Raw genomic sequence first — 23,085 nt, 5'->3', positions numbered from 1 at the left:
CCTGTCTCTAAAAATAAATAAATAAAATCTTTAAAAAAATAACCAGGTAAAACATTATTATTCAAGTGATGTGGGCTATTGTGTTTGCCTAAAACTCCATTCTTACCAATTCTTGTTTATCCCAAGGGGTTCTCCTTGGAACTTGCAATTATGCTCTGTCTCCCCCCACCCTGGCTGCGGTGACTGATCCGGGGAGAGAAGTCATGCTAAGAAACACACGCATTACCACCTCCCCAGGTTTTCCAGCTAGAAAGCAAAAGCCTCCTGCGTTCCCAGTTACAGCTTGTGGGCTTACAAAAGCTTCCAGGGCGGCAGTCCACTCCAACGTGGGCTCTGTGCATGTGCTCACGCGCACCAAGTTGTCCCAGTGGGTTGCGGCTGCGTGCACGTGCTCATGCGCACAAAGCTGGGGGGGGGGGAGATGCATGTGGGTGCACGCGCGCATGCGTGCGCACAAAGCTGTTCCGTTTCCGACCCCAGAAGACATCACCTGGTTTCCTCATGGAATGGAAAGCAAATAGGAAATTCCACTTCATCACGAAGTTCCAAAGCAGTTTTAGGATTATTGGTGCTATTTTCCTTTCTCTTCTATAGGTAGCAGACGAAAGCAACAGCACCACAGTCTCTCACCGACAATCCCCCGAGTTGCATTCCATGACTACAGTTATGACTCAGCTATTTGGAACGGGAAACGCATTCTCCCAGAGAAATCGTGCTATCAATAGCTGAGGTTCAAGCCCAAGCCAAAGCCGTAAACGCTTATTTAAACCGTAATTTACTTTTGGGAAGTCACGTTTTTGTTCAAGTCCTTCCTATGTGCCAGACGATATGTCTTCCAAAGACACTGACTCACTTATTTCTCAAAACAATTACTGATGGGGTTTTATTTCCTAAAACGGGCAACTGGGTTTCCTCATCACCAGACACTTACCCACCACTCTGGCTCTCCCAACTTAAGAACCCCAAGGGGAAGAGGGCAGGGGCCCCTTCCAGTACAGCCACCACTGTGCCCGCCACCACCTGGTCATCTGCGCAGTAACACACGCCACCAGTAAGCCCCGCCCCGTCTCTCCCTGAGGCTGGGCTCCACTCCCACCCACCGGTCTCCCACCTCCCCACCCAGCTCCCACCCTTAACGCCCCCTGCCACCAGCTTCTGCCCCCTACTGCTCCAACCGATTTGTCCTGGCGTCCGTCCTGGCTGAACGCAGTGGATGCATTTCCGTCCTTGGGTGCGCTGGCCTCTCAGCGGCGTGGGGCCCTGCTGGTCACTCCCTCCCCAGGCTCCTGGGACACGACTCTCTTCTCCTTCTCCCACTTCTAGACCCGCTCCCCCACCCTCTTCTGTCTTCATTTCCTCTTCCGGTTCTCCTTAAAATACCCTTGTTCTCTGGAGCTCTGTCCTCAGCCACGAGTCCTGCTCATTACACGCGCTATTTTTTTTTAATTTTTACTTATTTATTTTTAAAGGCAGGGGAAGGGAGGGAGAAAGGGAGAGAAGCATCAATGTGAGGTTGCCTCTCCCACGCCTCCTAGTGAGGACCTGGCCTGCAACCCAGGCATGTGCTCCGACTGGGAATCGCACCAGCAATGCTTTGCTCCGCAGGCTGGCACTCAGTCCACTGAGCCACACCAGCTGGGGCAACGCATGTGCTTTTATTGAGTAACTGCATCTACTTCCTCAGCATGAGCCACCACCTCTGAGGCAAAGGGTCCCAAATCTTCATCTAGAGGACCTACTAAGACCCACGTGGCTACCCCAGGAGCCTCAGCCGTCTCAGCTCTAATGATCCCACACTGCATTCAACATGCATCCTCAACCATTCTTCCCAGCTCCGCTCCCAGCCCAGTGAGAAGGGCCCCAGGATGCCCGCTGTGCCAGACTCTGCACTTCTGAGTTCTTTCCTGCAGAAAGAACTCACCACAGTTGCTGTTCCTCCCCATCCTTCTATGAGGAGAGATCCCCCAAAAGCCAGAATTTATTTATAAAAAATTGTGTATTTGTTCTTACACATTTAAACTTCAGTCACCTTCAAAGTGCTCTCCATTTGATGCAATACACCCATCGAGACTTTTATCCACTGCTCAAAATGGCTTTTGAAGTCATTGACTCTGATGCTTTTTAGTGCTTTTGCTGTTTTTTTTTCCTGTTTGTTTCACCACTTCTACATTGGCAAAATATTTCCCTGTGAGGAGTTTTTGTCATCCAGGGAAACAAAAAAAGTCACTCGAGGTGAGATGGGGTGAATAGGGAGGGTGGTGGACCAGGTTTCATGCTGTTTCTGGTCCAAAACTGCTGAACACTCAGCACGGCGCAGGCAGGTGCACTGATAAATCACCCACCATGAAATGGGAAAATGCCTTGAAAGAGTGTTAAAAAAAATTCACCGAAGCCGAATGCAGCCTCTCACAACAATGCCAGCTAGGGCACTGATAACACTCACCTAGTGGGGGAAGCCTGTCCTGCAAGGGGCCCGCCCTCCAGAAGATAATAACCCTCCAGGGGTCTTTTCAGGTTCCCCCTCATATTTAACCCGCACTGAAAACCCATGGACAAGCACAGACAGGCACAAACAGGCAATGGTGGAGTTTGTTATAATCAGACGTGGCCACACACGCAGCCATAAATGCCTTTCGTGGTGGAAGATGCTGTGGCTCACAGCTCCATACACACAGAAGCCCCACAGGGAAGCACCAGGGCCAGCCCCAGGCAGAGCGAGTGAGAGGTGCAGGGACAAGAGCCTCTGTCATTATTTCCACGGGAAAGATCAGGTGAGCAGGCTGAGGGTTGGCTAGTCAGAATCATCTCACTGGGCTTCGGGTCCTGTACAACCCCTGGGACGTAGCTCACTCAGCCTCCCCAGGCTCCACAGGGCCCCAAGGTGCCAGAGCATCAAAGTGCACGACCGAAACCCTGTCTCACAGGGAATAACATCCGGAGAGGTTCCCCGTTCTGACCAAGTTCAAACGCACTAATAAAAATTCTGATAGTCACGGGGGGAATGTAAAGCACAGCACAGTGAAAACAGTGGCTAATACTGTGGTAACTAAGCATGGTGCCAGGTGGGTACTAGNGGCTCCACAGGGCCCCAAGGTGCCAGAGCATCAAAGTGCATGAAGCAGAAGGGTCTGACTAGCACACACCGAAACCCTGTCTCACAGGGAATAACATCCGGAGAGGTTCCCCGTTCTGACCAAGTTCAAACGCACTAATAAAAATTCTGATAGTCACGGGGGGAATGTAAAGCACAGCACAGTGAAAACAGTGGCTAATACTGTGGTAACTAAGCATGGTGCCAGGTGGGTACTAGACTTATCGGGGTGATCACTCTGCAAGGCATATAAGTGTCTAATCACCGTGTCGTGCACCTGAAACTAGTTTACTATTGCACGCCAACTGTCGAAAGAAAGGCAGGGTTTAGACTAAGCCAGGCCTTCCCTTCGAGCCTCCACAGACCTCAGTCCCGGGGAGAAAAGTTTATGTTCTGTACGAAGCCCCTGGGGTACAGGAGTCCCCTCTGAGTCCAGGGGGGTTGTCTTTCCTGCTCACACCACCCAGAAGTACTGAAGACCCCTTGGTGGGGAAGGAGGGGGGGAAGGAGGGGGAGGGAGGGGAAGAGGGAAGGAGAAAGAGAGGGGTGGGGGGAGAGAAAGAGAGACATAGCTTTGTCATTGATGCATTTGGTTGTTTCTTCTATGTGCCCTGACTGGGGATCGAACCTGCAACCTTGGTATAAGGGGCAGTGCTCTAACCAACTGAGCTACCTGGCCAGGGCCATTTCATTTATCTTTTAAACTACATGTAGGGCTTTATAATGGCTTTTTTTTTGGAAACCACAGTGAGTGTACACTGAACTTTCTAAGACTTCCACTTGGGGACGTAACAAAAGTGTAACACAGGCCCAGAGGGGCTCTGCCCAGATACGAGCTGCAGCCTCTCCCCAGGCCCTGCCCTGGGTCCCATGAGCACTTCAGAGACCAAACACAGACCCCTCTCCAACGTGGTTCTCCCAAAGGCCAGAGGTCAACAAGAGAGAAAGACCGGACAACAGGAGAAGGGCACTCCTTTGCTCTCCTCTTAGCGTCTGCAGCAACACAGGAGGGCAGGGTCGCCCTGCACACACCTCTGTCTCACCTTCCTTGACATTTCCTTCTTGCCTGCAATGGCTCTTTAGCTCTCCTGCCTTTGCAAATCCTGTGTATGAGGCTCTGCTTGAGCTGGGGAGTGGGGGGGAGGGGGAGGGGAGCAGGCAGTCTCACCTGCCACTGATCCATTCAATGAACCCATTTTAAATGCCTGTGCTCTCTTGCAGCAGGGGCTCTCACAGCCATTGCAGACTCTGAAACGGACTGGGGGGATGTGAAGCAATTCAGCTTCATCGTGGAAGCACTAAATACTTGAAAGTGGGCCAGCCCTGGCTGGTGTGACTTGGTGGATTGAGCAGTGGTCTGCAGAGCAAAGGGTCACCAGTTCAATTCCCAGTCAGGGCACATGCCTGGGTTGTGGGCCAGGCCCACAGTAGGGGGTGAGTGAGAGGCAATCACACATAGAATGTCTCCCACCCTTTCTCCCTCCCTTCCCTTTTGTCTGTCTTAAAAAGAAGAGAGAGAGAAAGGAAGAAAGGAAGGAAGAAAGGGCAGTCTACCTTGATGAGAGCCTGGGAAGGGTCAAGCAGACCACTGGCTTGACCTCCAAGTTCAAGCTCAAGTTCCAGAGCTCTGGCACTTGAAAGAAAAAAAAAGCAGGGCTGACCTGGGAAGGGCTGAGGGACCCGATGGCTCTCTGAAGCATCTCTTCTTTAATGTTTATCCTATAGTATGCAGAGCGCTTTTGGATTCATTTCACTACTCTGTGACCTGAAGAAAATAATTTATTCAGAAAGCTCCACTGGTAAACAAAAAGCTCAAGAAATGATCTGTGTTTACTGCAGCTTGCCAGTTCACTTCCAGTGCATTCTGCAGGAATAAAATGAAGGTGTGTGAAAAGGAGACAGTGCTTCCTGAGCCGCAGTATTCACGGCTGAGACACAGGGCTAAAAAATTCGCCAGATGATTTAGGCATCGATTCAGAATCATGGGCCAAAAACATGGCCCTACCTCCCTACTGGCAGACGCACAAACCTGCTACCTCCCACGCACTTGTTTCAGCGGCCACAACACCGGCTGTTCCCAAGAGAAGCTGCTGCCGAGGGCTGAGTGCTGGTCACTGACGTGCCAAACGGCATCACCATCTCGCCGAAAACGAGAATCTCACTTCGACAAATGGGCTGCCCAAATGAAGTTAGCTCAACCAGTGCTTCAACCTAAGTCTCAGTTTCGTTTCTAATCCTCACTCCAGGATATGCTTACTGATTTGAGAGAGAGAGACAGACATTGATCAGTTGCCTCCCATACACGACCCGCATGGAGATCGAACCTGTAACCTAGGTTCGAGTATGTGCCCTGACTAGGAATTGAACCCTCAATGTTTTGGTGTATGGGACAACACTCCAATCAGCTGGGCCACCTGGCTGGGGCCCTACGTCTCAATTTTTAAAACTTCTTGTTTGTACTATACTAGCCAAAAAACAGATTTTGATTATTTTAACAAAAAAGGAGCTTCACTCATTCAATTCCCAGTCAGGGCCCATGCCTGGGTTGTGGGCCAGGTCTCCATTAGGGGCCACATGAGAGGCAACCACACACTGATGTTTCTCTCCCTCTCTTTCTCCCTCCTATCCACTCTCTAAAAATAAATAAATAAAATGTTCTTTAAAAAAAAATCTTACAAACTTGAGGAGAAAAGAAAAAGGAGACACCACCCATAGAATGAATTCTTACTAGATTTTAAAGCCCACAAAGTCCAAGATCTCCCCAAGAATTACAAGCAATTTCCAGACTGAAATACTACTTATCAAATATATATCTCACTGGCATTTCACAGAAAATAAATACAAGGCATTAACTAGAAGGGCCAAGATTAGAACCAAGATTCGCAGCTCTTCCACTGAAACTCAGTTACACAGTTACCGGCCGGGACAGCAGACCCCTCCATGCTGCCCTGGTACTTGTGCACGAGAGGGGCTTAACACGTGTGTGTTTGGGACACTGTGGACGGACCGCGTCAGTGAATTCTTTTTGACTTTGGACTTACGGCAGGACCGGCTCCGTATGACCACTCAGTCGCAGAAAATGAGGCTAGGTGACTTACCCAAGGCTACCCAGGGAAGGAAAATCCAGCCAGGTCTAAAGAAGCATCCAGCCCAGGCCAGGTGGCTCAGATGGTTGGAGAGTCGTCCCATAGACTGAAAGGCAATAGGTTTGGATCCCAGGTGGGGCACATACCCAGGTTGTGGGTTCGATTCCCAGATGGGGCAAGTGCAGGAGGCAACCAATCAATGTTTTTCAATCATATGAATGTTTCTCTCCCTCTCTCCCTTTCTCCCTCTCTAAAGGCCCTGAAAAAGTGTCTTCAGGTGAAGATTAAAAATAATAATAAAGAGGCCTCTATTCTGGCTAGTGTTTCCAAATCCACAGCATACCAAACTGCAACTCTCCAGAAAATTTTTAACCAACCTGTCTACATTTTCTTACACCATAAGTATATGTGATTTGGTCCTAGGAACTTGAGGAGAAGATAGCTTCCATTTCCCCTTGAAAGTTACCTACTAGGAAAAAAGAATACCATGTATGACTTTTAGGGGAAGAATTTTAAATACAGCTTCATAAGGCAATTATACATCTCAAGCTTAGAAAAGAAAAACATTTGCTTTTTTTTTTTGAATCTGTAATCTGTCTTTAAATTTTGTAATGAAGGTGACCAAGAAGGTTGGCTTGATTCTACTACCAAAATAGTCTCAATTTTCCTCCTCCTTTTTTTGATGTCCCATCAAATGTCTTCAGAAACTCTACACTATGATATGTACCAAAAACTAACCGCTTTCGTGTGGACAGAGGCTGCCCTGAGCATGGCTAAGTTCCATGATGAAAAATAAGCTACAACCTGGCTGGTGTAGTTCAGTGGATTGAGCACAGGCCTGCCAACTAAAGGATCGCCATTCAATTCCCAGTCAGGGCACAGGCCTGGGTTGCAGGCCAGTTCCCGGCAGGGGACGCATGAGAGGCAACCATACGTTGATATTTCTCTCCTTCTCTCCTTCCCTTTCCCTCTAAAGATAAATAAAAATTTAAAATAAAAGCGCCGAGTCTTCTGGACAGATTAGAATACAATCAAGGTCAGGACGGGTCCATGACACTGACCGATGCACTGTAACCATTCTCCATCCATCGTTCCCGCTGACTCTCCAGAACGGCTGTTCAATCTCCGTGGATACATAATGGAACGTGGGAAAAGTCAAATTTGGAGACAAACCACACAGAAGTATTCAATATGCCCTGACATCACGCTGTCAGTCCTAAAAGGGCATAAAAGGTCAAGACCATGAGCATGGATATGACAAGTATTCTGTAAAAGGCTGCCAACCCAATCCTCGATGGCCAGGAGAGAGAAGAGAAAAATTACACTGTGAGTGAGAAGAGAGTCTAAGACTCAAACTGAGAGGCCAAAGAAGAAAACTGTATGGGGATAAACATAACTACCCCTGGTTAGACATTTCATGGAAGGTACATTTATTACAGTATCTCTTTTTACCAGAAAGATGATGCTTATTAGAAGGAGATCTACATAACAGAGGTTTTATTCTCAAGTGATTTATTATGTGCTGGGCCAACTCATTTACGGCACAATGAATTGTAAAGGCCACCAGCTCTCTGAATTCTTATTAGTAACCCAAGGCAAACTCTTTTCATCAAGGTAAAAGACAGTCTTTTTTTAAATTAGTCGCTGTAAATGGGCACTGTAAATTCCATTGAATACTGCTAATAAACAACTGAAAACAGCTTGCAATGTACGTGCTTGATAGACCCTAAGCATTGTTTAACATGTTCAAGATTGTTGCCTCCGCCCTGGCTGGTGTGGCTCAGTGGATTTCAGCCTGAGAACTGAAAGGTCGCCAGTTTGATTCCCGGGCAGGGCACATGCCTGAGTTGGGTTGTGGCCCAGCTCCCCAGCTGGAGGCCTTCGAAAGGCAATCAATCCATGTATCTCTTGCACGTGTATCTCTCCCTCTCTTTCTCCCTTCTGGTTTCTCTATAAATAAATAAAGTCCTAAAAAAAAAGGACTGTACATTGTTGCTTCCTTGTTCTTGCCATAGATGAACTTCCCTTAAAAAGCTAACATTTAGCCCTGGCTGGTGTAGCTCAGTGGATTGAGCACAGGCCTGCGAACCACATGATTGCGGTTCGATTCCCAGTCAGGGCACATGCCTGTGTTGCAGGCCAGTTCCCGGCAAGGGACACATGAGAGGCAACCATACATTGATATTTCTCTCCCTCTCTCCTTCCCTTCCCCTCTAAAGATAAATAAATAAAATATTTTTAAAAAGAGAAAAAAAGAAATAATAATTTTTAAAAAATATTTTATTTATTTATCTTTAGAGGGGAAGAGAAGGAGAGAGGGAGAGAAACATCAATGCACGGTTGCCTCTCATGTGTCCCCTGCTGGGAACTGGCCTGCAACCCAGACACGTGCCCTGACTGGGAATCGAACCGCGATCATGTGGTTTGCAGGCCTGTGCTCAATCCACTGAGCTACACCAGCCAGGGCGAAATAATAATTTTTTAAAAAGCTAACATTTGAAGACTTCCCGGGACTTTAAAACCACTAGACTGTAAGCACACTGTAATTTCAAACAAGATTCAAAACCTTGTCTGTCTCTCCTGTGCATCTGTCTTTCCCTGAGGCCCAACCAGTAGCAGGTTCATTTATTCGTTCAGGCAGCAAATGTCTCCTCAGTGTCTCACGCAGGCCGCCCGCCGGAAGGGATCTGAAACACCACGTTTCCTGGGCCCTTTTTTAGAGCCAAGGAAATTGAGATCAAAGAGAGTAAGTGACCAGCTCCAGTCGCAGAGCCAGTAACAAGGAGAAATCGCGGGAATGAGCGGGTTTCTCTAGCTCCAGCCGGACGCCTTCTCCACTGGGCTTGCCTCCGCCTCCGCCCTCCCCTCAGTACAGACTGCCACTGCGGCAGGTATTTTTGTCACACGGGTGGCTACCCAGCATCGTTCAAATATTCCGCCTCCACTCGTCGCCCCCCCCAGCACCTCTGGGGAATGTCCCCCACTAGCTTTCCTTGCAGCTAGGGCTCAGGTCGGTGATGTGAGTGCCAACCAGGGAGCCGTGTGACACCCTGGGGGAGGTGGGGGGCAGCAGAGTCCACAGCACGGAGTCCCCAGGAAGCTGGGGTGGCTGTGCTGCGCTGGCCGCTGCAGAGCAGCCTCCGTTTGTCACGGCCCGGAGCCGCTAGGGGCTCTGCCAGGGGCTCCACCCGGGCCCAGACACCTGGGGTTCCGTAACACTGGCTAAACTGGACTGTTTTCTGCGACTCAGCGCCCTGACCGGTCCCCGACCTGGGCACTTCACTACCCTCACACGCTGCACGGCGATGCCTGGCAGCTGTATTCCACGTAAACAGAGACCGGTCCTGTTTTATGAATGAGACAACACTGGGCCTGCTGCGTGTTTACCAACATGTGCTGAATCGTCGAATGCCTCCTTACTTTGAAGAAAATAAGTATTAAGAAAGTGGCACAGAGGGAACCAACACCGAAATATCCTTTCCCCCCCGAACCTGACAGAGTGAAGCTGCACAGCAGGGCCGCACGCGCCACCCCCCCCCCCCCCTCCTGGGGAGCAGGAAGCGGCAGCGAAGAAAATAAAATCTCACTCAGGGTCCCAGCTTAGAGAGCGGCCCAGCCGGCCGCTGCTTCCCGAGGAAGAGGAGGGTTTCTGCCCACACCTCCATCCCAGGCTGCCACTCCTGCTGGGGACAGTGGGCCCGGAGCCACACACGGAACTAGGACTCACCCCTGGTCTCCGGGAAGGAGGGACCAGGGTGCCTCTGGCCAGCACCCAGACAGGCACGTGTCCAGAGCTCCCCCAAAAGCTAACAGGGGCCACTATACCCGCTGCCCCGTGAGACAGCAGGGCTCCCCCAGGACGGAGGGTCGTCCCTTCCCCAGGCAAGGTCCTCAGCGGGTGCCCAAGGGCACAAGGATGGGGTGGCCTGCGGGCTGGGAGGAAGGCCTGACTTAGCCTTTGCCACCAGGGCCACGGTCCCTCCTTCCACGACTGCCACCTTGGACCCCTGCTTGGCCAGCACCGAGGGCCACCCACATGGTTTGAACACACCGATGATATGAAAAGAATATGTAGGAGTCTTAAGTGGCTGTCACAGGCTTTGTGACATGGTCTTTACTCTAATAAAACCATAGGATCCAGGGACTTCTTGGCCTCTGCATAATTCAACCTCAAAATTTCCCGACAAAAGACTGAAATATGAAGCAAAAAAAACCATCTATCTTTCACATGCTCAACTTAAGTAAAGGTGTTCAAAGTCCATTTGCTCTTGAACAAGTCTTTCGAAATGAACCAGAGACAGAAAGGTTCCAAGGGGTGTCATCCTGGGGGTCGAGGTCAGGAGGTGGATGATCAGTTCAGGATGGGGGGCAGGGGGTAGAGTCACTGTGTGGGGGGTGGTGACAGGGGTCAGGGTGTGAAACTGACACCTGGGACAAGAGGTTTTATCAGTGAATAAGATACGTTCATAAGCATTTACTCCGCAAACAACACAAAGGTAAAATACATAAAACAAGGTCAGAGAAATACAAGAATTCAAGAAAATAAAACAGAGGGATGATTTTAACACACCTGCCAAACCATGTAACATATTGCACAGACAAAACAATAAAGAAAAGAGTAAAAGATTCAAAACTGAAAAAGTGAACCATGTACTGATGTCTTCAAAAAAAACATTAAATTATGAAGAGCAGAAATTTTATGGCCACATTCACCGACCATAATCAAGTAAAATGAGAAGTCAGTACAAGAATGCCTCCCAACCTCCACCTCTCAGAAAGAGGTACAGACTAAGAAATATCCCCCTACAGAACCCCAGGATCAAAGGAAAAAATAAAACAAAAATTATAGCCCTGAACAGTGTGGTTCAGTGGGTTGGGCGTTCTCCCACAAAACAAAAGATCACCCGTTCGATTCCCAGTCAGGGCACATGTGGGAGGCAACCCATGGATGTTTCTCTCCTTCTTTCTCCCTTCCTTCCCCTGTCTCTAAAAATAAAATCCTAAAAAAACCCCAAACTATAAACATCTAAAAATTAATGAAAATGGGAGGACTCCATACAGAAATATATGTGCTACAAGTATACCTACACTCAGCATAAAACTTTAACTGTACACTTGCTTCTATTATTTAAAAAGTACGCCTATATATTAAATATGCAACTGAAAAAATCTATGAAACCCAAGAAAATAAAGCAAAAAGAAAGCAGGGGTGTAGCAGGGATCAAAAGTGAAAATTGATGAAGTAGAAATTGTTATAATAGGAAGCAAATGATAATTTTTAAGGAGAAAAAATATATATAAAACAGAAAATCAAAGCTTGCTGAAGAAGACAAGTTAAATAACATGTAAGACGTGAACAACAACTTTAAAAAATTTTAGGCCCTGGCTGGTGTAGCTCAGTGGATTGAGCACGGGCCTGCGAACCAGAGGATCGCGGTTCGATTCCCAGTCAGGGCACATGCCTGGGTTGCAGGCCAGTTCCCTGCAGGCCAATTCCCAGCAGGGGACGCACGAAAGGCAACCATACATTGATGTTTCTCTCCCTCTCTCCTTCCCTTCCCCTCTAAAGATAAATAAATAAAATCTTAAAAAAAAATTTTTTTAAAGGGGGAAAATAAATGAATAACATGTAAGACCATGAATGGTTCCTGAGGATCTAGCATTTAGAATGACTCCAGGTTTTCAGATGAGCTTTCTGCCTTCCGGAGAACACACCTTTCTTATGCTAGTCCAGAGAAAAATATGGGAAGCTCACCAATTTCTTTTTTAATCATCACCTGAGGACACGCTTCTTGATTTGAGAGAGAGAAAGAGAGAGAAACATTGATTGGTCGCCTCCTGTACTCACCCCTACAGGGGATGGAACCTGAAACCTAGGTTGTGCCCTGACCGGGGATGGAACACGCACCCTCTGGTGCACAGGACAATGCTCCCACCAACCGAGCCACCGGCCAAGGCAGGAAAGCTCACCAAGTTATCTTACCAGGCCAGCACAACCCACGTCTTCATAAAGACAGTGTATGCTTAGGTGTACACATGAACACAGACTCCAGACCAACTTTTCTGTGGCTGTGGAAGCAAAAATCTTCATCCCCCTGGCACGTGGTTCCAGGAACATGTTCAAAGAATGTGATAAGCATGTTTCCAAAATCCAAGGATAATTCGCCATTAGGAAATCCATCAACCTATTTCAGCACATCAGTTACTAAAACAGAATAAGTAAGAGATTCTATAAATGAATGACTGCAAACATCTGAAAAATTCAGCAGTCCGGTCTTGTAAGAATTCTAAACCGAAGGAAACTGCCTGATTACAGTACATTGAATTGTTCCTAATTTGAAGACAGGCCTGGAAAGCAGGTGGGGAAATAGTCATGGAGAACATTTTGGGGACAATTCACAGCATTTGAATATGGATTGTGGATAATGTCGTGTGAATCTCCCTTTCCTGACTTTTATTATTGCGCCGTGTTTATGTCATGCCCCTGGATTTAGGAAATACTTCAGTAGGAGAGGCAACGGGGCAAGAGGTCTGCACTGCACCCGACAGTGATTCAGAAAAATTGCGTAGATGAATGCGTCAATCGGTCAACCAACTGATCAGTTTAGGAATCTGGAAATGATGAAGTGAACGGGACAAAATGCTAATAGCTGGTGAACGTGGTTTAAGGAGAAATGAGATTCTTTGTACTTGTCGTGCGACTCTTCTGCAAGTTGGAAATGACAGCAAAGTCGAAGTCATCAAAATTATCTATCAAGAAATAAAAGCAAACCTCAGATGAAATTAAAGCTATTCCCACTAAAATCAAGAGCTAGACAGCACCGTCTCCCTTCACACTGTCTTTCAAAACTAAGATTTCAGATTAAGGAAAAGAAATAAGAATATGAAACAAATACTGAGATGTGAAGAATATTGATTCTAAAGAAATAAAACTATTTGTCAACAATGGGAATATAGCTGTGGAAAGCAGATACATTTACTTAAAAATGGAGGAAATGACCCCTGCCTGGTGTGGCTCAGTGGATTGACCATCAGCCTCTGAACCAAAGGGTTGCCAGTTCGATTCCCAGTCAGGGTACATTCAGGAGGCAACCAACTGGTGTTTCTCTCTCTCCCCCCACTTCCTCTCTCTCTCTCTCAAATCAATAAATACATCATTGGGTGAGAGCTTAACAAAAATAAAAGTACAGACAAGAGTCTTATGACGAAACCTGAGAACACTTTATCTGTTCAAGTAGTTAATATTCAGGCTAAAAAATGTTCGTCAGGAGATCCAAAATATGAACACACAGAATTCTCTTATATTATGAACAAGCAGAATTATACAAAGTCCGCCTTGTCGGAAAAGAGGAAACCCTGTGTTCTTTTTATTCTAATATGCCCGGTCTGGGGTTTTCAGTCCTTTTATTTTCAGCCTTTCTAAATCTCTTCATTTTAGGCCTATCTCTGGATCTTGCCTGGCTAGTCAACCTGAAACACTTTTTTCAAAACTAGGTTAATTCAGCCCATTTCCATATTATCTATGCGTTTGGCATGAGCTTTGCAAGTATTTTAACTGTATATATATATTTTAAATTTTATTTATTTATTCATTTATTTTTAGAGGGGAAGGGAAGGAGAGAAGGAGAGAAATATCAATGTATGGTTGCCTCTAGTGCATCCTCTGCTGGGAACTGGCCTGCAACCCAGGCATGTGCCCTGACTGGGAATTGAACCAGGATCGTGTGGTTCGCAGGCCCAAGCTCAATCCACTGAGCTACACCAGCCAGGGCTAACTGTATATTTACTTTTTTTAAGATTTTATTTATTTATTTATCTTTAGAGGGGAAGGAGAGAGGGAGAGAAACATCAATGTATGGTTGCCTTTCGTGCGTCCCCTGCTGGGAGTTGGACCGCAGGGAATTGGCCTGCAACCCAGGCATGTGCCCTGACTGGGAATTGAACCGCAATCCTCTGGTTCAATTTCCTGTGCTCAATCCACTGAGCTACACCAGCCAGGGCCTTAACTGTGTATTTAAAACACTGATGCACAAAAGAAAAAGAAGAAAGAATAATAAAACACTGATGCACAGCTCTGACCGGTGTGGCTCAGTGGGTTGGGCGTCCTCATCCCCCAAACGGAAAGGTTGCGGGTTCAATTCCCAGTCAGGGCATGTGCCTGGGTTGTGGGCCAGGTCCCGGGCCAGATGTGTGCAGGGGCAACCAATCAGTGTTTCTTGTACACATCGATGTTTCTCTCCTTTCTCCCTCTCTAAAAATAAGTAAATTTTAAAAAATCTGAACACACACACACACAGCCCTTTAGAATGCAGGCTGCTGTGCTCTTGCCCCCCCTCTCTCTAGGTATGGAGGAAGGGTTCTGGTGCTAGTTACTACTTTTACATTGTTACCTTATATAACCGCCTCAGCAACCTCTTCTTTCAGACATTATTCCCTTGTTACTATGAGCAATAGTGCAATTACCTGGTAACTGCTTCTTCCTCCCTCCCCTGGCTCCCCAAATCATCAGTATTATCCTGGGGTCCATCTCCGCAGCCTCAGGTGAACCTGCTCTTCCGCTGCTGGCTTGGCCAGTGTCAGGACGTCCTGCTTCATTGCTGCCCAACACCCACGGGACAACCACAGAGCGGGCTGGACTCTGCCGTCGTCTCCTCCCATTTCTTTTTAGCTGCATAGTTCTACGTAACCAGAACATGGAACACTTATGTGTTAATTTGCCCTCCCCCGCCAACCTTATCACTGTAGTTTGGAGATCAATCTAGTGAAGGTGCGGCCCCAGAACTTAGGAAAAACTTCACCACTTATTTTCTGGTTCTTCGAAGTTCACTGTCTGGTAAACTCCTAAGGGCTCCTGGGGGCAATAATCCTGGAGTTCTTGCAAATTCAAAATCAGTGTCCTTTACATGGAAAGGATGATGATCTGGACGCTTACTCACTTAGTCACCATGTTCAAAACAATGAAGCTCCAGCCCTGGCTGGTGCAACCCAGTGGACTGAGCACAGACCTGCAAGCCAAAGGGTTGCCGGTTCGATTCCCGTTCAGGGCACATGCCTGGGTTGGGGGCCAGGTCCCCAGTGCGGGGTGTGAGAGAGGCAACCACACATGGATGCCTCTCTCCCTCTCGTTCTCCCACCCTTCCCTCTCTAAAAATAAAATGTTTTTAAAAAGAAAAAAGAAATGGTAAATACAACATGGACTTTTCTTCCACAACTGAGTTCTTTAAAACAAAAGTGCAAAGCCATCTGAGTGTTCGACACAGGTAGACGTGATATATGGAGTAAATTATATGAGATATAACATATAAAACAACTACAACATAAGTAAGGGACATAACTGGTGATGAGCCTTTACCACTTCACGGTGATGAGTGTTTCACCACGCCCACCGGAAGTGGTGAAACTGATTCCGTGTAGACAGGGAGAAGTTAAGGATATGCACTGTTATCTGTGGAGGAAGTACTGAAAGTACTGCACCAAGAAATAAAGCTAAACACACAAGACACGAATTAAAAGGCAGTGGTTACCTAAGATTCCAAATAAGCTGAAAGAAAGCAGGAAAGGGGAAACAAGAACAAAATGAGGAGGGTACAAAAAAAAGAAAAAAGGTAGATTTAACTTAAAACCTATCGATAATTACGTTCAATGTAACAATAGAGACTGGCAGAGTGGGTCTTTTTACAAAAAGACCGAACTACATACTACATACTATCTACAAGGAACTCGTCACGGTGATTAAAGTGAGTTAAAAGCATGGGAAGTACTTTAAACATGAAAAAGATATACCATCAAACAATAACCAAAGCAAAGCCAGAATGGCTATGTTAATATCAGACTAATTAGACTTCAGAGCAAAAGAGAAAAGTGAACAGGGATAAAAAGAGACGCGATGTAACACCCTTCGACAACGCACACAAACACAGAAATCACTGCTGCACACCTGAAACTGACATAATGTTGTATATGTCCATTACACCTCAATTAACAAAAAAGAGCAAAACAGAACAGCGTCCAAGAGCAGAACCATACATAGATTTGTCCGAAGGCAAATAAACGTAGGGTGTTTTTTTCATCCCAAGTGCAAAATAAATTCCAAATGAATGAAAATTTGAGCATTAAGAAGCACAGGGAAAACTCTGGAAGTAGATCTAAAAGAACCTTTGTGTGACCTCTACAGGAACAACCCTCTTAACTAAAGGGTATAAGAGTACAGAAAAAGTTCTAAAATTTTCCACGTGGCACAAAACAGCAAAAAGTAAGCCAATTTAGAAGTGAAAACCTGCGAGAAAATATCTGCAACATAGATCTAGTGGCCATGAAAATTCAGATCCAATGAAAACAACTGTCTTCCATCAGAAACATGAAAATGTCGAAGACAGCTAACATCCTTGGCTGGTGACGGGTGCAGAAGGGCACTGTCACAGCATGCAGGAGTGGCCGCAACGTCAGGTGGAGTTAGTAAATCAAACCCTAAGGACATCCCAGATTTGAACGCGCTTTGACCAGCAACTCCACTCGGGAATTTTACGCCCAGAAAGCAAGTGCCAGCATCTAAGGCCCGAGAAGCGGCGTTGTTCGTAGAAACACAGAACTGATACAATTGGAATGTTCCCAGGAGGAGAATAAATGAATACATTATAATCACTCATACTATGGACTCTTACACAGTTTTAAAAATAATGGGAATAATAATAATAGTGGGCTACCGAGGGGAGTATTTCTTCTATTCTAAATAAAACAGAAGTCGCCGAGTAAGGTGTGTGGTATCTTCTAAACTGTTTCAAAAGAAACATATTCCATGTATACATAAATTCTAATATTTTTTTATTGTAAAGAGAAGTATGGAGCACATCCAAACACTCCAGTAATACAGGTGACCTCTGGGTACAGAATTGGGATGGAAGGCACTTGTCTACGTGAGTTTGTGTGTACACTTCTTTTGATTTTCATTATTGCAACAAGCACATATTGCTTTCGGACTAGGAAGCAAGCCACTGGCTTTGCCTTTAAAGGAAAAAGATACATTTACACACACTCACACAGGCACATAGACTCCTAACGCCAGGGTCTTTATCAGCAGGTGCACCTGGCGATGTGAACCCCTCCCCCCCAGTGTGCTGGTCTCTGATGTCCTGGGTATTAGAAACGTTGTCAAGGGCAAATAAGGAAGCTGCCCCTTTAAAGGATGGATAACCATTCAAGACTGTTATCCACCCAGCTCTGTCAGTCCTCCAGTCTGCCAGCAGAACCATCGCCTGTCCAACAGGGTCAGGCTTTCAGCCCCAGGGTCCCTGGCCTGAGTCCTAGCTGGATGGCAGCTCAGGACAGGGACCCCTTTGGAAGGGACTTCCAGTGACTGAAACAGGAGCTGTCCCCAACTTTGCCAAGGTTCCCTGGCCCCTTCCTCAGTCTTCTTCAACTTCCCTAAGGTAATACCTTCCCAAGTTTCTCTCCAACTCTTCACCTTTCCACATGCATTTTGCACTTTCCCTAAGAAACAGGGTGTGACCTCCTTGTAGAGGCTTTACCTGGGACCCTCTCCCACTGGGCTTTATCCAATCCCCTTCTGTCTGCTGGGGCTGGGCGGGGCGGGGGGGGGGATGATGACAGTGAAGATCAATGGTTAGGAGCACAGCCTGTCAAATCAGAGCAACTGAGTTCAAATCTGACACTGGCCACTTTGGAGCTGAGGGACCTGTGGCAAGTATAAGGTCAATTTTTCTGTGTCCTTTTCACTGGGCTGCCTGGGTAGATGGTAAGACATTATTTTGAGTGTGTGTGGGAGGGTGTCCCAGGAAGCCATTAGAACCTGCATCAATTCACTGTGTCAAGAAGGTCGCCCTAGCCCTGGCGGATGTGGCTCAGTGGATTGAGCACCGGCCTGCAAACCAAAGGGTTGCCAGTTCAACTCCCAGTCAGGGCACATGCCAGGGTTGTAGGCCAGGTCCCCAGTAGGGGGTGCGTGAGAGGCAACCACACACTGAAGTTTCTCTCCCTTCCCCTCTCTAAAAATAAATAAATAAATTTTTGAAAAGAAGAAGGTCCTCCTCAGCAGCACAGGCTGGCACCACCCAATCCTTTGAGGGCGTGACTAGAAGTAAACACGAGGGCAAATTCCCTCTCTGATGCAGCGGAAACACCTGTCTGCTTCTGCCTTGGGACACCAGGGCTCCCAGCTCCCAGCCCCGTGCTTACACCCCTGGCTCTCTAGCTGGCGGGCCTTTGGACATGGGCCTGGCTACCCACCAGCTTCCTGGTTCCCCAGCCTGCAGACAGCCGATGGAGGGCCTTCCGGGTGCCCAGCGACCCAAGACCTCTCCTCCCTCTCCTGTGACATGCGCACAGGTGTATACATTCCACGGGTCGTTTCTATGGAGAAGCCCAACTTACAGGAGCTGCTTAAACCCTCCGCAGCGCAGCACACTCTGCGGAAGCTGCCAAGACTTCTCAGGGCCTAGGCCCAGTGCTGACACCAGCGCGTGTCCTCCGTTCCACCAGTCAAGGCAGCTCCTTGGCTGGGGTCAGAATTCCAGCGGTGGAAGGTCCCCAGGAGTGCAAGCACCAGGAACCACCGAGGAAATTGGCAGCTACCCCACCTACGGCCCTGAACCCCACTGAGCAGGGCTGGTTGTGAAGCCGGCCACCCTGGCCACCATCCTTGCATGAAAAATGTCCTTGCCAGGTGGTGTCCTGACGTCTGGGCACAGGTGCCGCTGGGCACAGTTACCACTCACAGCCACACACTGACAAGAAAACTTGTCCCAACTGCCCTGGAAGCAACCCCTACCTCTTCGAAGGGCAGGGGGGGGCGGATAGTGTTTGCTGTTATGAAAGGGTTTTAAAGGTGCCCATAGCAAATCAAGTTTGAAAAATGAAAACAGGCCATGGCTGGTGTGGCTCAGTGGATTGAGCAAGGGCCTGTGAAGCAAAAGGTCACCGGTTCAATTCCCACTCAGGACACAGGCCTGGGTTGTGGGCCAGGTCCCCAGTAGGGGGCGTGTGAGAGGCAACCACACACTGATATTTCTCTCCCACTCTTTCTCCTTCCCTTCCCCACTCTCTAAAAATAAATAATTTTTTTTTAAAAAAAGAAAGAAAGAAAATAAGCCCAGGAGAAAGTGAACGGAAAGGCAGAGTCCTGGGACGTGGCCTGAGGGCAGAAGTGACCTAAAATCTCTAACAGGTCAGCAGAGCCCTGGCTGGGTGGCTCATTTGGTTGCAGCTTTGTCCCTTGCACTGAAAGGTTGTGGGTTCGATCCCCAGTCCAGGCACGAATGGGAGGCAACAGAACAGTATTTCTCACATCGATGTTTCCCTCTCTTTCTAAAAATCAATCAACATATCCTCAAGTGAGGACTTTTAAAAAGTTGTGTGGTTTTTTTTTAAAGGTAAGCAGAGTATTCTGTGTTCATTGATGTTCCCCAAAGCCCAGAGGAACGTCGGCAAAGAGCACACATTTATGGAAATACTCTCGATCAGGGGAAGCCAGAACTGATTTCAACGAACAGCTGTTGAAAGTGCTAACATTGGGAATTTCCGTTGACTTCTCGTTTCACGTATTTCTTTTGACTGTTTAGAATGAAATGGAGTGAATGTGCATCTTCCCACAGGAACAGCTTTCCTACGGTGTCCAACGCACGTTTTCCCTTTTAGGTTCATTACCAAAAGGCAGCTCCTTGGGTCAGCCCTGCGGGAGCCCGGACCCCAAGGCGGAGGGTCAGTGGGGAAAGAGCAGACGGGAAGGAACCCCAGCCAGACTGCCCCCTGGAGGCTGGTTCCGACAGACACAAACCTCGGCGCCCAGAGGACAGACCACACGAAAAAAACAAGATTAGGCGAATCATGCGAAAAACTGAGCAACAGATGTGTGGAGACTACAAAGAGTGGCGGGCCCGACCCCCTGCCTCCAGCCTCCTCTCCCGGAACCTAACGCGCACAGCCGGGGGCGCTCTCCCTCCGCGTCTCCCCCTCCGCGGTGCGAGCCCCTCCGCCCGGGTCGGAAACCAGCCGGGAAAACCAACGCCCCCGTCAGGAGGACCCGCCACACCTGCCTCGATCTGCGCTTCCGAGGGTCCGCGGGGCTCCGATCTCGTTTTAAAAGCCACGCAATGGACTCAGAGAACAAAGGCCGGCGGCGCCAAGGCAAACAGCACCCAGCAGCAAGGCCGGGGCAGAGTGTTTAAAATGCAAAACTCAAGAACAAACAGCAAACGCTCAGCGCCGAGGCCGGGTCCGAGCTTCCCGAGGCGTGGAGTCGGCACAGACTGAGTGCGCCGCGAAGCCTGCGAGGACGGACGGACCCCAAACGTGGGGACAGACGGCGGGAGTTCGCGGGCGCGCCCCTCTGTAAATATCCGCGCTGCGCCTCTCTGTCCCGTTTCCACTGGTCCGAGCAACTTTCACCAAAAGGCTCTAAATAGCAAAACGCTTAACTGGTGGGGACCATCGCTTGATGGTTTCCTGCGGACGTTCGTTAGTCGCAAGCCACTCCGATGTAGGGTCCGCAGCCTGAAAACCGGCCACCCTGGTGGTCTCCGCGAACACGCCCCAGCCGCCGCTGCGGGTCGCCTGCCCGGTCCCGCCGCCCGCCGAGCCCGCAGTCCCGGCGGACGCGGGAAACGCGATGTCCACGCCGCCGAGTCGGTGAGCGGCCGCCCGGGGTCGGGGAGCGGCTGCCGCGGGTCCCCGCGTCCTCAGCACCCCCCACCCCCGGGCGAGGCGCACGCGGCGCCACAGACCCCGCCCCGCCCCGGTCTCGGCCGGTCGGCTGGCGCGGCGGGTCCCGGGTCCCCGGGCGTCCAGCCGCCGACCCACGCGCGCCCATGCCCACCGTCTTCGGGCGGAGGGCGGGAGCCCGGCTTGTTCCTCTAAGAAAAGTAACTGCGGGATCATCGACAGGGACGGGAAAGGGCGCCGCGACAGACGCGACGGGGGTCCCCGGAGTTGCTGCGCCCGGAGTTGTGAAGTCACCGCGGGGTCGCGACACTCACCGAGAAGCCGGCCCAGAAGGGGCAGGAGTGGCGGACGCGGGCCGAGGTGGTGAGCGCCAGCGCGGCGAAGCTGACGGCCACGATGAGGCAGCCGAGCGCCATCTGCGTGGCCCCGAGCGCCAGCACTATGCGGGAGCGGCCCGGGCACTGGCGCAGGCGGGACAGGCTGCGGGGCAGCGCGGCGGGGCGCGGTGCTCGGGGACCGCCGGCCGGAGGCATCGCGCCCGCGCCCGCACGCCTCTCCCCGCTCCCGCCGGCCGGTGCCGCCTCTCCTCACCGAGGGTCTGAGGCAACTTGCGCCCGGCGCGGGCGCGGGGACGGCCTCCCTGCGGGCCCTGGGGGCTGCGGCGGCCGCTTACNCCCGAGCGCAGGCGCGAGCCCCGCCGTCCCCGTGCGCGAGCCCCGCCGCCGCCGCCGCCGCCACCGCGCGCTGCGCCGGCCCAGTGCGGGCGGGGAGCAGCTGGGCGCAGGTGCGGCCGCGGCGGCGGAGGCGGGTCGGAGGCTCTGAGTGGGCGCCCCAGGCGGGTCAAGGGCAAGAGCGCGGCAGCCTCGGCGGAAGGGGGCGCTGGAGGGGCCCGGGAGCCGGGCCCGTGGGCCCAGCCGGAGGCCGGCCCAGGAGGGGCGCGCGCTTTTGGGGCGGGGGCCAGGGGAGACCGCGGGGCTCGGCGGGCTGCGCAGGTGAGGGCAATTCCGAGCGCTCCGCCCCAGGTGTGGCGGCGCACCCTCTCCGACGCGCAGCCCCCAGATCCGCGCTGCAGCGTCGCCGCAGTTCCCCGGCGTCCTGGCCCGGCCTTGAGCGCGGGGCCCTGAAGGACGCTGCTCTGCAGCCTCCCCGAGTGCATCTCGACGTCTCTCACCCACCTGTCACTGGCAGGGCTCTGGGTCCACACAAAAAGTTTGGGCCTAAGACAAGTGGCCAGGTTAAGGCTTTAAATACCTGATTATCGCCTTCCTTGGAATACCAGGAGAGCTTGCAAGCTCTGGTGGCCATAGGCCGCCTTGGGGCGCGGTGGGTGGGACGACTGTGAGACGGCCGGCGCGGGAGAGGCTGTGTGGACCCAGGGAGAGACCCAGGCGTGTCAGGAAGTCGGAGGGATGGGACTCAACGTGACAAAGTTCGTGGCGCTGTTGTGGTGGGGAAGTGGCCGGCTCTCCCTCCGCAGCCTGTGGCAGATCTCTGACAGTGCCCGGGGTGGGTAAGAAACTCGGCAACGTCCCGGGAGCTTGAAATTTCCCGGTTAGAGATATGGATTCCTCTAGGGCTCCTCGAGCCTCTATTAAAATGCAAATTCCTCTGGAAGGGGCGATAGCTCCAGCCCTTATCAGCCAACACCTTGGCGGGGATGGGATTTATTTTCCAATTTAATGGAATGGCCGAGGGAGGCTCGGGGGGTGGGGAATTCCGCAGATAAAGTGGCTGACCTCAAAAGGCTGGCCAGAGGCCAGCGCCACTTTCTCCTCATGTCCTCATGTACCACATGGCTGAGCCCCTCCGGGCCCCACTTAGACCCCAGGTTTGCTGGAGGCACTTTCTGTCCAGAAATCCGTAGGGCAGTGGGGAGGCCCACCCTGCCAGGAAGTTCTCTTCTCCTTGTAGTCACCTCCTTGGTTCATTCATTCATTCATTCATTCGCACCCCCAACTAAAGATCACAAAGCATCGGGTACTCTGAGCACCGGTACTCTTTCAGCTGTTATGAAAAATAGGAAGGTGACTCCAAAAATTACACTGAGAATTATCATATGACCTTTGGGATCCAGCAATAGCACTTCCGAGTTTGTGCCCCAAAGGTATAGAGACTTGAAGAGATACCTTCATTCCCATGGACATTCGGCATTATTCACAATGGCCAAAAGGTGGAAATAGCCCAGGTGTCCATCAGTGGGTGAGTGGATAAACAAGATGTGGTGTCGTAAAAAGG

The 23,085-nt window shown here is 50.0% G+C and overlaps 1 protein-coding gene across 2 annotated transcripts in view; it reads right to left on the bottom strand.

The window, feature by feature from the left end:
• The window catches only part of ENTREP2 (endosomal transmembrane epsin interactor 2), a 196,076-nt gene extending 174,693 nt beyond the window's left edge, over positions 1-21,383 (bottom strand). For both annotated transcript variants that reach the window (XM_037053770.1, XM_037053771.1), the window contains exon 1: positions 21,165-21,383. In XM_037053770.1, coding sequence (XP_036909665.1) covers positions 21,165-21,383 — 219 coding nt within the window. The remainder of the gene's footprint in view (positions 1-21,164) is intronic.
• Positions 21,384-23,085: the final 1,702 nt, after the last annotated feature.

This window comes from Sturnira hondurensis, unplaced genomic scaffold (assembly GCF_014824575.4).
Source record: "Sturnira hondurensis isolate 20B ecotype Veracruz unplaced genomic scaffold, ASM1482457v3 Scaffold0007865, whole genome shotgun sequence".
NCBI lineage: Eukaryota > Metazoa > Chordata > Mammalia > Chiroptera > Phyllostomidae > Sturnira > Sturnira hondurensis.
Note: the sequence above shows the minus strand (reverse complement) of the source record. Positions and strands in the feature narration are given on the sequence as shown.